The following is a 16,571-nucleotide window of genomic DNA, read 5'->3' as shown; positions in this document are numbered from 1 at the left end:
AGTCCTCATAGTTTTCAGGCTTCACATGGAAGAATTAGATGATGATGGTCATGTGGACATCTGGCCTTCATCCGTCAATTTAAGGACTGCACGGTGCCCCGATCAGGTGGTGGTGGCACAGATCCCCACCACAGAAAACCGGAAAAAGAACAGCCAGAGAAAGTAGTATGGATTTTGGAGCCATGAAAAAAATGATCATTTTAATGTATATACAGAATATCAGAGTTACACTAAAATGAAGCTATGAGAAAGCCTTGTTTACAGTAACGGGTTTTTAGCAGTTTTTTTAAAGTGTTCCAACATATTAGCCTGGAGAATTTCTATCGGTCAGCTATTCCAGATTTTAGGTGCATAACAGCAAAAGGCCGCCTCACCACTTTTAAGTTTAGCTCTTGGAATTCTAAGCAGACTCTCATTTGAAGATCTAAGGTTACGATTTGAAGTGTAAGGTGACAGGCATTCTGCAATATAAGATGGAGTGAGATTATGTAAGGCTTTGTAAACCATAAGCAGTATTTTCAAGTCAATTCTAAATGGCACAGGTAACCAGTGTAGTGACATCAAAACTGGGGTGATGTGCTCGGATTTTCTTTCCTAGTTAGGATACTGGCAGCTGCATTCTGCACTAGTTGCAATCGATTGATGTCTTTTTTTAGGTGATCCTGAGTACAGTACTCTTAGTACTCTAGTTACAGTAATCTAGTCGACTAAAAACAAAATCGTGAACTAATTTTTCAGCATCTTGCAAAGTTATAAGGGATCTAATTTTTGCTATATTTGCTATAAGTGAAAAAATGCTGTCCTAGTGATCTGATTAACATGTGATTTAAAATTCAGGTAAGAGGAAGACTGAAGTACCTGAAGAAAATCCCATACAGACACGAGGAGAATGTGCAAACCCTACACAGAGTCCCTAGAAGCTATAATGCAGTAGTGCCAACCAGATTACTGAAATCAAGCATGAGATTTACTGTTGCTTTTGGTTACCCGTGGGATAATAGGGCCATTTTGATGAGGAGAAGCATATTAGTTCATAATGGAATAGCTCTCCAAAACCACACAATGCTCATGCGGGTGTATTGGGCTGGTCAGTTTTGTTTCAGCAGTTCAGGCCCAGCTCTAACACTCTCCACCTGTTGAATTTTCCCATCTTATAAGAACTGCTCCTAGGTGTACGCTGTTCCCATGGTGCTAATCCCTGTTGCTCTTCCCTTCTGTACTACTTGACTCCATGCTTCTCCCTCGGGCTGTGTCTATCTGGTCTGTGACATGTGATGTACCTCTCACACAGTTTACTCACATTGAAGTGTATGAGAATCCTGCTAGGAGGAAAGTACACTTGGGGTCAGGAGTGCAGTGGAGTTGGTGCTTTGTTCCACAGGGGAGAGCCTCACAGGCAACTCCATGGAGGATTAGCCGTGATGCAAGCATTCAGGTTCACTTGCTCATTTTGTACTATCAGTCCTCCCTAAAGTTGTTTCAAACCAGTGTGGCTCATGTGATGTTGCTTACTTCCTGGCCTTTGTCTTTCTGTCTTTTACCAGCTTGAGAAACGGTGTGCCCATCAGCTGCTCCCACTATGAGGGCTTGGTTGAGCTGGCCACAATTTGTGCTCTGTGTAATGACTCTTCTCTTGACTTCAACGAGGTATGGTGGCTGCGGCGCTCTTCTGTCTCTCTTGTCTCCTCTTAGCTGTCCTGTCACTTTTCTCATGTGTCCTGCTAGCTTGCCCAGTTCTGGGCTGGTAGGCCTAATGGACTAGATGATTGGATTATCCTTTCTTTTTTTTTTTTTTATGGCCATTCATTCAGCTTTGTTGTCTCTCCTTCTCTACTTATCAGGCCAAGGGAACCTACGAGAAAGTGGGTGAAGCTACTGAGACTGCCCTCTGCTGTTTGGTGGAGAAAATGAACGTGTTTGACACTAACCTGCGTGTGATCAGCAAGGCAGAGAGAGCAACGGCTTGCAGCTCGGTAAGCTCCGCTTTGTCTCCAGAGAAGATACAAGTAGGAACATCATCATCAAAGGGTTACATTTCACACATTTAACATCTGTTTAATCACAAATGACAGCTTATTAAGTAGTATTTAGTTATCACTAACCTAAATATTTGCAAATCTAGTTAATCCAATTCAGGACCACAGGAGGTGCAAAGCCTGTCCTGGCAGCACTGGGCATAAGGCAGAAAGCAGAACTTGGCAGAGTGGTTATTTGGGAATATGAGAGGCAAATGACACAGACACAAGGAGGAGTTGTGAACTCTGAATTAATAAGGTCCGAACGGTGAACATTGTCTCATTGGGGAATGAATGCTGTCATGCCACCCCTAGCTATGTCATTAAAACAGTAACATTAAATGGATCCAGTCAAGCCAGAAGAAGCGTAGCCATAGTTTCTTGTGTCTCAGTTCTGTCAACCATTTTAAACTCCGTATTTATTCAGATTTGCTGTTATTTTTATTCCGTGCGTTCGAAGAAATGGGAAAGATAAGATTTTAGGATGAGACCAACAAATAGTCAGAAGTAGCCTAATTCAAATTATTTGTCAAAATACTAAAAAAGAACACTGTAACCAGTAGGAGGAGCCACCGAGTCCCAAACCCCACCCTGTAAAATAAAGCACAGTCATTTACCATACAATGACATTTTTTCCTGTCCCCCAAATGACCCCCCACCACCATTTGAATTTCTCCCTCTGCCTCCTGACTCCTCGAGGCAAGTCAGTGGGTTCCCGGAATGGCTTTCAGTGACCCAGCATGACTTGAGGGAGGCACTTCCATGTTGTTTGGAAACCAGGGCAGTCCTCCCCTGACAGCAGCACTAAGGGGTTACACATCCAGACTCCACTTGTGGGAGTCCAAGTTGGGATGTCTCCAGCGGACCACTGCCACCTAATGTATGTAGGATGATAGTGCTCCTGCCCTCCAGCTTCTGCTTGTCTATTCCCTGTCAAGTTCCAGCTTCGCAGGAAGTCATGTTCTCGTCCAGCCATCTGTCCTCCATAGCACTCGCAGTACGTTAATCCACATTCAGAAACAAGACCAAAGCTACATTCAAAACCTAAAAAATTTTTTCTAACAATTAATTTGTCTAATTTTTCTTATGATTTGTGATTTTTTTTTTTTTTTGTGTGATATGTTTTGCCTTTTTGTGAGATTTTAAACTCACTTTGCAATAAAATGATATTAATAGCAAATCCAAACACTCATTAAACATAATACTGTTATTTGTAAAATTACCTGTACATGGTTATCAAAGATTCCTGGAAATATTATGCCATTATGTTGGAAAGTGTTTTGGAACTATAATTGAATAGTTTTTATCTTTCACAGGTGATCAAGCAACTCATGAGAAAGGAACTGACCTTGGAGTTCTCTCGTGATCGCAAGTCCATGTCCGTTTTATGTTCTCCCAACAAACCAACAAGGTCTGCTTCCGGCAGTAAGATGTTTGTTAAGGTATGTAAAACAAACCAGAGCCAGTCTACAAAATATGCATTGGACCAGCTTCCCAATCCATCCAATTGCTTGTAGATTGTTCCTGCTCACACATTACTGTTGTTGTTGTTGCCTGACAACTGCAATTACCTTGACATCACCAGCTTAATTAATGGTGTATTTAAAGAGTTACTGCACTTAAACCCTTATTTGTTGTGTGTTTCTCAGTCTTTCCATCTCAGTGTTCATTGCAGTATTATTTTTAATGTTTTTGCGAAGTGACCAGTTGACTCACAATAGTACTTAACGGGAAAGGTCGCGTACGGTTTCTGGAGCACCTTGTGATGGGTCAGCGTGGCCAGTTTAAGCAAACACCATTTCTCTATAAGTGATGGCAATTCTTCAAGGAGACCCCCACTGGGATGATTGTCGGCAGTGAATCTCCAAGTGAGACCACCCACCCCTGATGATGAATGGTAGCAGTTCACAAAGTCAAAATTTATGAACCACTGCTCTAGAGTAGTTTATTAGAGAGGCATAAACATTTTATTTGAAAGCAGCCAAATTATTATTATTATTATTTGTGGTGCAGCCTTACTGTTGTGTTGTAGCTTGTTCCCACTCACACATTACTGTTGCTGTTGCCTGACCCTGCAATTACCTTAAAGTCACTAGCTTATCTACAGTTAGGTCCATAAATATTTGGACAGAGACAACTTTTTTCTAATTTTGGTTCTGTACATTACCACAATGAATTTTAAATGAAACAACTCAGATGCAGTTGAAGTGCAGACTTTCAGCTTTAATTCAGTGTGTTGAACAAAAGATTGCATAAAATGTGAGACAACTAAAGTATTTTTTTAACACAATCCCTTCATTTCAGGGGCTCAAAAGTAATTGGACAAATTAAATAACTGGAAATAAAATGTTCATTTCTAATACTTGTTTGAAAACCCTTTGCTGGCAATGCCAGACTGAAGTCTTGAACTCATGGACATCACCAGATGCTGGGTTTCCTCCTTTTTAATGCTCTGCCAGGCCTTTACTGCAGGCTTTCTTTCAGTTGCTGTTTGTTTGTGGGCCTTTCTGTCCGAAGTTTAGTCTTCAACAAGTGAAATGCCTGCTCAGTTGAGTTAAGATCAGGTGACTGACTTGGCCATTCAAGAATTTTCCACTTCTTTGCTTTAATAAACTCCTGGGTTGCTTTGGCTGTATGTTTTGGGTCATTGTCCATCTGTATCATGAAACGCCCGCTGCCCAATCAATTTGACTGCATTTAGCTGGATTTGAGCAGACAGTATGTCTCTGAACACCTCAGAATTCATTCAGCTGCTTCTGTCCTGTGTCACATCATCAATAAACACTAGTGTCCCAGTGCCACTGGCAGCCATGCACGCCCAAGCCATCACACTGCCTGACTCCACCGTGTTTTACAGATGATGTGCTATGCTTTGAATAATGAGCTGTTCCACGCCATCTCCATACTTTTTTCTTGCCATCATTCTGGTAGAGGTTGATCTTGGTTTCATCTGTCCAAAGAATGTTTTTCCAGAACTGTGCTGGCTTTTTTAGATGTTCTTTAGCAAAGTCCAATCTAGCCTTTCTATTCTTGAGGCTTATGAGTGGCTTGCACCTTGCAGTGCACCCTCTGTATTTACTTTCATGCAGTCTTCTCTTTATGGTAGACTTGGATATCGATATGCCAGTCACCTGGAGAGTGTTGTTCACTTGGTTGGCTGTTGTGAAGGGGTTTCTCTTCACCATGGAAATGATTCTGTGATCATCCACCACTGTTGTCTTCCGTGGATGTCCAGGTCTTTTTGCGTTGCTGAGTTCACCAGTGCTTGCTTTCTTTCTCAGGATGTACCAAACTGTAGATTTTGCCACTCGTAATATTGTAGCAATTTCTCGGATGGGTTTTTTCTGTTTCCGCAGCTTAAGGATGGCTTCTTTCACCTGCATGGAGAGCTCCTTTGACCGCATGTTGTCTGTTCACAGCAAAATCTTCCACATGCAAGCACCACACCTCAAATCAACTCCAGGCCTTTTATCTGCTTAATTGATAAGACATAACGACGGACTTGACCACACCTGCCCATGAAATAGCCTTTGAGTCAATTGTCCAATTACTTTTGAGCCCCTGAAATGAAGGGATTGTGTTAAAAAATGCTTTAGTTGCCTCACATTTTTATGCAATCGTTTTGTTCAACCCACTGAATTAAAGCTGAAAGTCTGCACTTCAACTGCATCTGAGTTGTTTCAGTTAAAATTCATTGTGGTAATGGACAGAACCAAAATTAGGAAAAAGTTGTCTCTCTCCAAATATTTATGGACCTCACTATATGTATATGTATATAAATACAGTATATATATATATATATATATATATATATATATATATATATATATATATATATATATATATATATATATATCTCCAACATCGGTCTGTCTGTCTGTCTATCTGCTTTTTATGAGAGAACGACTTAACGGATTTAGAGCAGGGTTTTTTCTATAATTTGCTTGAACATTCCGGTTGATTTTGCGACTTCTCTCGTTGTGCTAAGTATCATAGTTCGCTTGTGGTACTGATTTATTTGCGCGAATCCGAGAGAGACACAGCAGGCTGAGGGGAGGGGGCGGGGCCCTCCTCACTCACCCACGAGCCTTGTGGAGAATTATACATGTGCTTAGCTAGCGAATGAGAGAGCTACTTAACGGATTGTCCTGTTTTATTACTACATGGGCGGAACCGCGGGGAACAGCTAGTTTCATGATATATTTAAAGAGTTACTTGGCTTAACTCTTATTTGATATGTGTTTCTCTTTCTATCTTTGTGTTCGTTACGGTATTATTTTTAATGTTGTTGCAAAGTGGCCGGTTGAATGCATGACTCACAACGATACTCAATGGGAAATGGTCGTGTACTGTTTGCAGAGCATCTTGTGATGGGTCAGCATGGCCAGTTTAAGCAAACACCATTTCTCACTAAGTGATGGTAATTCTTCAAGGGAAAACCCCCACTGGGATGATTGTCAGTGGGGATTCCCAAGAGAGATCACCCAAACCTGGGATAGTGGTCATGCTGATTCTGAATCTGGAAGACGCAAAAATGCCAAATTTTATGAACCAATGCTTTAGAGTAGTTCATTAGAATGGCATGAATATTTTATTTGAAAGGAACAAAATTTATTATTTTTATTATATTTGCGATGAAGCATTAGTGTTCGCATCAGAAAAGTGTAAAAAGCCATCAAGAAATGACAAAACTCCTTCACGAAGCTTGCGGTGCCTGTGATTTTGCAACATAATTTGTTGTCGAAAGCGAACTCCCACCCCTAGCTGGGAACAGGTGAAGGACGCTCCATAACTACTACTTATGTCCTACTCTGAGGGAGAACAAAGTTTTATCCTAGTCAGTCTTTTAGTGCAGTTCCGAGCAGTAATTCTGAGGGGCTTTGATATATATGGGCATTGGTTTCCTTAGTTTTTCCCTGTTTTTAGTCTTGCTCTTTAGTGTTGTTTTGGTTTTTTTTTTGTAGGACCTTTTGAATCTCATAGTCTTTCTAATTGTCCGAACAGGCTGTTTTATTATACTCAACCCCATAAAGTTACTACACATATTAAAATAGTTGTCAATCATGTACTAAATGTTTGTGTATATTCAGTGGCTCCCAGCAGCTTTCCCATTCTTCTGCTTTATTCATTTTTATGTGCCATTCTTGCTTCCAGGCTTTTTGAGTCCCAGTATAGTGCTGTTCGACTATTACAATTTTTTTTTTTTTTTGTACTGTCTTTTCAAGGGAGCCCCAGAAAGCATACTTGAGCGCTGCTCTTTTGTACGAGTAGGATCACAGCGTGTCCCGCTCACTGCAGGCCTCCGGGACAGGGTTACAACAGTTATCAGGGAGTGGGGATCTGGTCGGGACACTCTCCGCTGCCTGGCAGTAGCGACACGAGATCAACCTCCAAGGAGAGAAGAGATGAACCTCGAGGACGCTTCCTTGTTTGTGAAGTATGAGGTAAGGTCCTTTTTGTAATTGTTTTTTGTGAGTGGGGCTGACATAGTTGCACTGTCTTACCATTTTCCCACTTTTCCTCCATAGTCGGACCTGACTTTTGTGGGCTGTGTAGGAATGCTTGATCCACCCCGCAAAGAGGTCCTGGGAGCTGTGAGGATGTGCCGACAGGCGGGGATCCGTGTCATAATGATCACGGGTGACAATAAGGGCACCGCCGTAGCCATCTGCCGCCGCACTGGCATCTTGACGCCAGAAGAGGAGCAACAAGGAACATTTGTGAGTCTGACAGGCCGGGAATTTGATGAGCTGAGTCCGGCAATGCAGAGGCAAGCCTGCCGCACAGCCTGTTGCTTTGCCCGCGTTGAACCAGCACATAAGTCTCGGATTGTGGAGTACCTGCAGTCCTTCAATGATGTTACTGCAATGGTGAGTGTCCGCTGTAAAATAATCTGAGGACTGTTGCTGTATGTATTTTCTAATAGAGACATAGTACCTTCAGAAAGTATTCAGACGCCTTCCCATTTTTCACATTTTGCTATGTTGCAGCCTAATATGAAACTCATTTAAATGAAGTTTTTCCTTAATCAAGCAAAGTGAATACCTCAGAGTGACAATGCGAAAACAGGATTTTAGAAATTTTTGCAGATATTATTAAAAACCAGTAACGGCGTACTGCACGATAACGTGCAGTGAATACACTTGACTTGAGCATTCCTAGTTCTCATCCTCTTTCTCTGTATGTTTAGCATTCGTTTGCTCAGACGTTGATGCGCTTGCTGCTTCCTGAGCAGCTCTTCTGTTCTCCACCCTATCGACCCGCTGCTTCTCTTCTTTCGTCGGCGTCTTTTCGGTTAAAACTGCTGAAAGCTGATTCTACAATAAAATAAAATAAAAATAAAAAGAGTAATAAAAATCATCACCCCAAAAGCGGATAGTAGACATCACGTAGTATATGTGTATCAAATTTCAGTTCAATAGGTGAAACAGTTTGCGAGCTACAGGTGACTGGACAGACAAACGAACAGCCACGGTAGCGTATTATATAAGAAGATAAAACAGTGAAATATCGCATTGACATAAGTATTTAGATCTTATACTACGTTGAAGCCCCTTTGTCAGCGATTACAGCCTGTAGCCTTCTTGGGTTTGGCACAACATGCTTTGCACACTCTGGGTCTGGAGATTTTCCTGTCATTCTTCTCTGCAGATTCTCTCAAGCTGTGTGAGTTGGGATGGAGACCACCGGTGGGCAGCTGTTTTGAGGTCTCTCCAGGGATGTTCAATTGGGTTCAAGTCTGGGGTCTGTCTGGGCCACTCGAGAGCATTCCCAGAGTTGTCCCTAAGCCACTGCTGTGTTGTGTTTGTCCTGTTGGAAGGTGAACCTTCGGCCCAGTCTGAGGTCTTTTCATCAAGAGTATCTCTGGAGGATGAACAATAATGATTTTTTTTTTGTACTTCCCATTTTGCTTTTAAGTACCAAGGGTGCCAATATTAGTGGAGCACATTGTGTTTTAGGTTTCCCACTGGAGTGCCACCATCTTTCACCTCAGCCTCCCTCTGAGATGCTTAATCAGAATTCCCTTCTAAGGCAAAGACATTAATTCAAATTTAAGAAATGAATCGAAAAAATAATTCTCAGTCTTAGTTTCAAGTGTGGACAAAACTAACAATGTGCTTTAGTCAGTAGGTTGCCTTTTGTTGTTGTTATTATTATTACTATAATACTCTCCTCTCAGAGCTCTATAGTATGTGAGCGGGTGCGGTCAGCAGATGTCGGGTCAACCAGACCTCTCGGGCTTTAAACTCGGCTTATTGTTCAATGAGGATTCATCAAAGAATGCAGGTTGTGCCGAGAAGTGTGATCTTCTGGTTCTCTTTTCGTGCTGACTCTACACTGGCGCTTGTCCAGTTGCTCTTAAAAAACTGGTCCTGATGGTTCCCAGTGTCCCTACGACTACTGGAGCCACTGTTGTCCTCATTTTCCTCATGCGTCTCATTATAGTCAATAAAGTGTATTGCCTTACTCATTTGTGGTCAATTAGTAACTTGCTCAATTTTGTGTTCTTCCGTTACCCCTGCAGACTGGAGATGGGGTGAACGATGCCCCTGCCTTAAAGAAAGCGGAGATTGGTATTGCAATGGGCTCTGGAACAGCAGTGGCAAAGAGCGCCTCAGAAATGATCTTGGCAGATGACAACTTCTCCACCATTGTGGCCGCCGTAGAAGAAGGCCGAGCCATCTACAACAACATGAAGCAATTCATTCGCTACCTCATCTCATCCAATGTGGGAGAAGTGGTCAGGTGAGCAGACCTGGTTCTCTGATTGTTTAGCTGGTGTTCATCTGTTGCTTTTATGTGCTTTATTGTAATTTAACATTCATCTTCTGAAGCATACAGAAACCATTTGATGATAAACGCTCATTGTAAAAAGACAACTCTCATTATCAGTAAGGGACAGCATTTGCTGTTGTGCAGGCAAAGTGAACAGTTGGTTCAAAAGTATCTGCTCAACTAGGCTCATAAAACAATTTGTCAAGTTCATATTACAACATTAGAAACATTTTTGATGAGAACAAGACATTCAGGCCAACAAAGCTCACCAATCTTATTCATCTAGTTTCTCGAAAGGAACATCAAGATGAGTTTTGAAGATCCCTAAAGTCCTACTTTGTACGACACTACTTGTGTCTGTAGTTCTCTCTTTGAACAAAAACTTCCTAATATTTGTCCGAAATCTACCCTTAACAAGTTTCCAACTGTGTCCCCGTGTTCTTGATGACCTCATTTTAATGTCACCATCTTGATTCACTGGACTAATTCCCTTCATAATTTTAAACACTTCAGTTGTGTCACCTCTTAATCTCCTTTTGTTAAACTGTAAAGGCTCAGCTCTTTTAATCATTCCTCATTAATTCATCCCCCGTTTTCCTGGACTCAGCCTAGTCGCTCTTCTCTGCACCTTTTCTAGTGCTGCTGTGTTGTTTTTGTAGCCTGGAGACCAAAACTGCACCCAGAACTCCAGATGAGGCCTCACCAGTGTGTTATAAAGCTTGAGCAGAACCTCCTGTGACTTGTACTCCACACATCAAGATGCTATATAACCTGACATTCTGTTAGTCGACTTAGTGACTTCTGTACACTGTCTGGATGTAAACAGTACTAGGATGATTGGGCTGCTGCTTAATGGATCCAGGAACCTGTGTTCAAATCCCATGCCTGTCCATTCTTGGTGTGAAGTTCTCACATTCTCCATGTGTTTGCACAGTTTCTGCTTTGGGAACTCTGGTGTTTTATTTGCCAGATGTATGAATGGTTGGTTGTTCACCATTGTACATTATTCCTGAATGTGTGTGTGTGTGTGTGTGCGAGTATATGAATGGGCCTTGTAATGGAGTGTGTCCTATTGATGTCTTGTAATCAGCGTTACTGGGATAGGCTCAATGCCCCATGCAGCCCCAAACTGGGAATGAGAGCAGCAAGTCTTTTGTTCTACTACCTATCTGGATGAGATATGGGGACAGCTTAGCTATTAGCCAAACAAACAAGCCTGATGCACTTAGTGGTCTCCTCTCGTTAGTCACATTTCTTAAGTTCCTGGCAATGTAATATAGTGCTTTGACCTAATTATATTGGAGACTGTTTATATGTGCACTGTATGTTATAATGACACTTAGGAATGTTGGATCATGGAACATGTCCTGGCTCTGTCAGTCAGTTCTGATTTAAAAGGAAAGTGTTGATGAGGGACCACGAGATGGAAAAGAAAAAAAAAAAGATCAAAAGGTAAACTTGCAGGAAGTAAAGAACTGGAAGAAGAAAAACAAAACCATAACGACCAACGCCAGCAAGCTAAGCAAAAGTAAAGAAAAAATATGATGCAGAAGTTTTGGCCCAAAAGTATTTTAACACATATTCTAGCACCGCAGATGTTTTTAGTTTTCTTCAAGTGTCCAGAATCTTGAACACAGGGGATAGCGTGCTGCCATCTCTCTGGTTGATGACATAACCTTTCATGAGTTTGGGGTTGCATGATCTAATACTGTAATTTGGGCCACAACCAAAATGGCCACCAAAACAAAAATTACCTCATCAAAATGGCATCATGAGGTGTGAAGTGTAATTTACATTATTCCTACTTGCTATCCATTTCGATACAAAACAGTTTCCAGTTAAAAATCAGGCAAAAGTTTGTAACACGAGGTAAGTAGATGTTGGCAAAATTGTAAGTTGACCAATCAGAAAGAAGTCCAAAGTATGCTGTATATTTTTTAGGAAAAAAAAAGGAATGGAATACTAAAGAGTCGGGTTCCATTTGGAGGTCATTTTAAATAAGTCTGTAGACTTGTGAAATTGCTTCTAGTGATTGCCAAGCAATTGCGGTTGCCTTGCAACTTAATCCGCCAACTGTGGCTACAAGCTAGGATATGATGTGAAAAAAAATGTAAAAGTAAATTAGATTTTTTTTTTTTAATTCCCCAGCATATTTGTTTTGCAATTCCAGTAGCATTTTTGTGATATTGCCCTTCGACCCAAAGGCAATCCTTTAGTTGCTAAATCATTCAGAGACATGACAAAAGAGTCCATTGCCAGCTCATGTTTCATCTCCAGTCAGCTGACTCCTAGTGATTAGAGAGATGAGGTCCTTCTCATGTCCATTAGGGGCGGCATGGTGGCGCAGTGGGTAGCGCTGCTGCCTCGCAGTTAGAAGACCCGGGTTCACTTCCCAGTCCACCCTACGTGGAGTTTGCATGTTCTCCCCGTGTCTGCGTGAGTTTCCTCCAGGTGCTCCCACAGTCCAAAGACATGCAGGTTAGGTGCATTGCTGATTTTTAATTATCCCTAGTGTGTGCTTAGTGTGTGTGTGTGTGTGTGCGCGCGCCTTGCGGTGAGCGCGCCCCACCCGGGATTTGTTTCCTGCCTTGCGCCCTATGTTGGCTGGGATTGGCTCCAGCAGACCCCCATGACCCTGTAGTTAGGATATAGCAGGTAGGATAATGGATGAATGGATGTCCATTAGTAAAGGTGACCATCTTGAACTTTGTCTTTTCCATTTGTGTTATCATCCACTCAAGTCCTAATGAAAAAATCTTCTTCTTCTTTCAAGTATTTTCCTGACTGCTGCTCTTGGGATGCCTGAAGCCTTGATTCCTGTCCAGCTACTTTGGGTCAACCTTGTGACTGATGGCTTTCCAGCCACTGCCCTGGGCTTCAACCCTCCTGACTTGGATATCATGGGCAAACCTCCCCGGAACCCCAAGGAGCCACTGATTTCTGGCTGGCTTTTCTTCAGATACCTCATCATTGGCTGTAAGGAATGGCTCTTCTTATTTAATGTTCAATTGGCCCTGATGTGAGAGTTCAGCCAGCACTACACACAATAAGTGAACTGAGAACTTTGTTTGATTGATTTTGATTACCCTAACCCTTCATCACTATACATGATAGGTGAAATGACAAGAGTGCCCATTGTTTTATTCACTGGTATTCCTTATAGTGACCATATTCAGTCTGAATAGGTTCAAACAGGACACTAATGGTCACTCAAAACATACAGTTTGGATGGCTGAATTGTCTCCAGATTGATAACTATCATAGAAGAGATCGGATTTGGCAGATCACAACATGCCAGAGTGCCAAGATAATGGGGTTGTGTCCAGTTCTAAAACCCTGAAGTGGTGAAGCAGAGAAGGTAGAAATGCAAGTGCTTTTTCAGTTACAAGTTCTCCTGCTGTGCTAATGTTGTTGTTTTTCTCTATATAGGCTATGTTGGCGTTGCCACTGTCACTGCTGCTGCTTGGTGGTTCATGGCCGCTAATGATGGTCCAAAAGTCACCTACTACCAGCTGGTATGTGTTATGAATAAAGCATATGGGATATCATCCAAGTTTCTCTTCCCCTCGCAATTTGTTGGAAGTTCTTTTTCTAACATTTTTATGTTTGCTTTGCCCTCCAGAGTCACTACCTTCAGTGCAGCAGGACTAATCCGGAATTCATTGGCGTCGATTGTTCTGTTTTTGAATCTCCCTACCCCATGACCATGGCCTTGTCTGTCCTGGTCACCATTGAGATGTGCAATGCCCTCAACAGGTAGGGAATGGTTTATTTAGTCTAATGTGCCAGGTTGAGATGCATCTAGTTGCAGAGTCGCAGCACCACACGTAACCGCTGGTCTAGACCAGCAGACAGGAGCAGATTGGGTCTCAAAACTGGCCCGGAAATCCTTCAACGAGTGAGGTGACCAGGTCGACCCACTCGGCCCATTATTCTTTGTAATTTGAATTTTGAACTTTGTAGTTCAAAGTCTCTGCCCCTACTTTGAGCACCACCTTGAGTCGTTGGACTGGTTTAGAAATGTGACACTCAGTGAGCTGTCTAATTGTTCCCACCCACTTTTAAGCAAAATTCTTTCATGATTGTCTACAGAAGTATAGATCATACAACTGGCTTCAGCGAGAGTACCCTAACCCTAACCCTAACCCTCCACTGAGGCCTTTTTTCCTACTGTGGAGCAGAGAAGGCTTGTACCTGTGCCAAAAGGACTTCACTGGTTTTCAACAAAATGTTGGCTGCCTCATCTGCGACTGAAACATTTTGTACCTTTTTCTTGAGATAATTGAAGTGACATCTCTATGGCCCCCGGGTGTCTCTCCTGTTTTGGCCTTTTTCTTTTTTAAATTTACCTTGAATATTTTTAGAAATTTGTTCAAAGGTAAAGACAACCCATCCACACAATTATTGTTAAGGTCATTAAACTCTCCACTTCTTTGTATACATTTTCTGGCAAACAGTTGCCTCCACGACACCAAAACAACAACTTGAACCCGATGTGCTGAAACAGGCTAATCACTACCTCTCACCTTCCTAAATTGTAAGGTGGCTACTATAATGATAGGTCAATATCACCTTCTGAAATGCCCCACCGTGTGTCCCCCTTTTAATATAATCAGTTCTAAACAATCAAATGAAAATATACAGTATATAAAAAAGGCAGTAAGGAAACCCGGGTTCGCTTCCCGGGTCCTCCCTGCGTGGAGTTTGTATGTTCTCCCCGTGTCTACATGGGTTTCCTCCCACAGTCCAAAGACATGCAGGTTAGGTGCATTGACGATTCTAAATTGTCCCTTTTGTGTGCTTGGTGGGTGGGTGTGTGTGCCTTGCAGTGGGCTGGTTCCCTGCCTTGCGCCCTGTGTTGGCTGGAATGGGCTCCAGCAGACCCCTGTGACCCTGTAGTTAGGATATAGCGGGTTGAATGGATGGATAAAAAAGGTTACTATAAGGCAATTTCAGCAAATCTTGAAAAATATATACATTTGAAAAAGAAGGACATGAAGATGAAAGTAGCAATGACCTTTTTCCTCCCCAACCCACAAATAACCCCCTATACCTGTAAATAAAAATAAATACAGTGAAATGCACACCTGGCCCCTCCTGAAGATCACACAATAGTCCAGAGTGGGTGAATGAATTGTAGAAGCCGGCCAACGAAAGAATCTGAATATTTAAAGGTAAAATGTTTCCACAACAAAAAGGACTTGAACGAGCTCCCCAGAGTCCGCTAGTCATAATTTAATGCAGGATTCCCATCTCCGGAGACAATTGATGACTTTCGCCTATCTCAACATGTCTTCGTAGCTGTAGAACATTTTTTACATGGCCAGTGCAGGTGCTAATCTGTTCAGCGTGTTTTCCAGTCTTCCTCCCACTGCTGTCCTCCTCCTCCTTTCGAAAAATGGAGCGATTTATGCAAATTCCTTCTACAACTGGATGTGCAGCCTTCTGGTTTGCTGCTTTCAATCACCGGTCTGTTCTCAAAACAGCATGTATGGGCACACAAGCAGACCAGACAGACAAGCGGCAAACATGTAACATTTTTTTATGTGGCAGTGCAGTATAGATCCCCACCCCTGGCTGACGATAGATAGATAGATAGATAGATAGATAGATAGATAGATAGATACTATATAACATATAGATAGATAGATAGATAGATACTTTATTAATCCCAAGGGGAAATTCACATAATCCAGCAGCAGTATACTGATACAAAGAAAAATTAAATTAAAGAGTAATACAAATGCATGTAAAAACAGACAATAACTTTGAATAATGTTAGCGTTTACCAACCCGGGGTGGAATTGAAGAGTCGCATAGTGTGGGGTCTCCTCAGTCTGTCAGTGGAGCAGGACGGTGACAGCAGTCTGTCGCTGAAGCTGCTCCTCTGTCTGGAGATGATCCTGTTCAGTGGATGCAGTGGATTCTCCATGATTGACAGGAGCCTGCTCAGCGCCCATCGCTCTGCCACAGATGTTAAACTGTCCAGCTTCATTCCTACAATAGAGCCTGCCTTCCTAACAAGTTTGTCCAAGTGTGAGGCGGCTCTATTCTATTCTATTCGATACGGTGGGTCCAAAGTAGGGCTTGATATTGGCCACATGAACCACCACTTTGTATGCAGAAGTTAACCAGTCTTAAACATTTTTTGATTTCTGCTGGTCCTCGATCATTTGGGCCCTAGCTTGGTAGCAAATCTGTTGATGCTACTGAAGTGATGGTGAGTCCTTGTCCAGTCCAAGTCCCCGACAGCAATGGGTACCTGTTTACATCGTGCATTATAATACTTGGCATGTCAGGATGTTGAATTCGCCAATTTCCTTTGGCTTTGCTTTAATTTTTCTAGAATCTGAAAAGTGGTTTATGTTTTAGAGTCAGGGAACGGTGCTGGGGTGATGAGATGATCAAGGGGACCTTGAGTTTTCTGTCAATCACAACCCGAGCAGTTGTCTCACCAGTGGCCTCATGTACCCGCCATGTTGGAGCTCCGGTAGCCACTTATCTCAATCTTGGTGGCGTTCACATAGGAGGTCACCATAGTGCCCAAGGTCCTATTCACTCCGTCTGTCAGACTGGTCTGTGGATGATATGCAGTGTCTATTCGTAAAATGGAATCTAAGGGGCTTTCTTCATGCCCACGCAAGCAGACGAGACAGACAAGCAGCAAACCCGTATGTGGCGGCGCTGCAACCTTCCTGTTTGCAGTCATGTATTCAAAAGGTGGGAATGTCCATACCTCTGTGATCATGAGCACATGTGTCCCTTGGGTGAAACCTACCA

General features: G+C 42.4%; 1 protein-coding gene across 1 annotated transcript in view; it reads left to right on the top strand.

Annotated features, from left to right (window-relative positions):
* si:dkey-28b4.8 (sarcoplasmic/endoplasmic reticulum calcium ATPase 2) overlaps window positions 1-14,407 on the top strand; it is a 50,944-nt gene extending 36,537 nt beyond the window's left edge. The window contains exons 12-20 of the mRNA XM_039767541.1: window positions 1,545-1,647; window positions 1,842-1,973; window positions 3,332-3,457; window positions 7,241-7,459; window positions 7,544-7,885; window positions 9,541-9,761; window positions 12,565-12,767; window positions 13,221-13,306; window positions 13,414-14,407. Coding sequence (XP_039623475.1) covers window positions 1,545-1,647; window positions 1,842-1,973; window positions 3,332-3,457; window positions 7,241-7,459; window positions 7,544-7,885; window positions 9,541-9,761; window positions 12,565-12,767; window positions 13,221-13,306; window positions 13,414-13,551 — 1,570 coding nt within the window. The 3' untranslated portion in view covers window positions 13,552-14,407. The remainder of the gene's footprint in view (window positions 1-1,544; window positions 1,648-1,841; window positions 1,974-3,331; window positions 3,458-7,240; window positions 7,460-7,543; window positions 7,886-9,540; window positions 9,762-12,564; window positions 12,768-13,220; window positions 13,307-13,413) is intronic.
* The last annotated feature ends 2,164 nt before the right edge of the window (window positions 14,408-16,571 follow it).

Source organism: Polypterus senegalus, chromosome 10, assembly GCF_016835505.1.
Source record: "Polypterus senegalus isolate Bchr_013 chromosome 10, ASM1683550v1, whole genome shotgun sequence".
Classification (NCBI taxonomy): Eukaryota; Metazoa; Chordata; class Cladistia; order Polypteriformes; family Polypteridae; genus Polypterus; species Polypterus senegalus.
The sequence above is the reverse complement of the archived record's forward strand: the minus strand, read 5'-3'. Positions and strand labels throughout refer to the sequence as shown.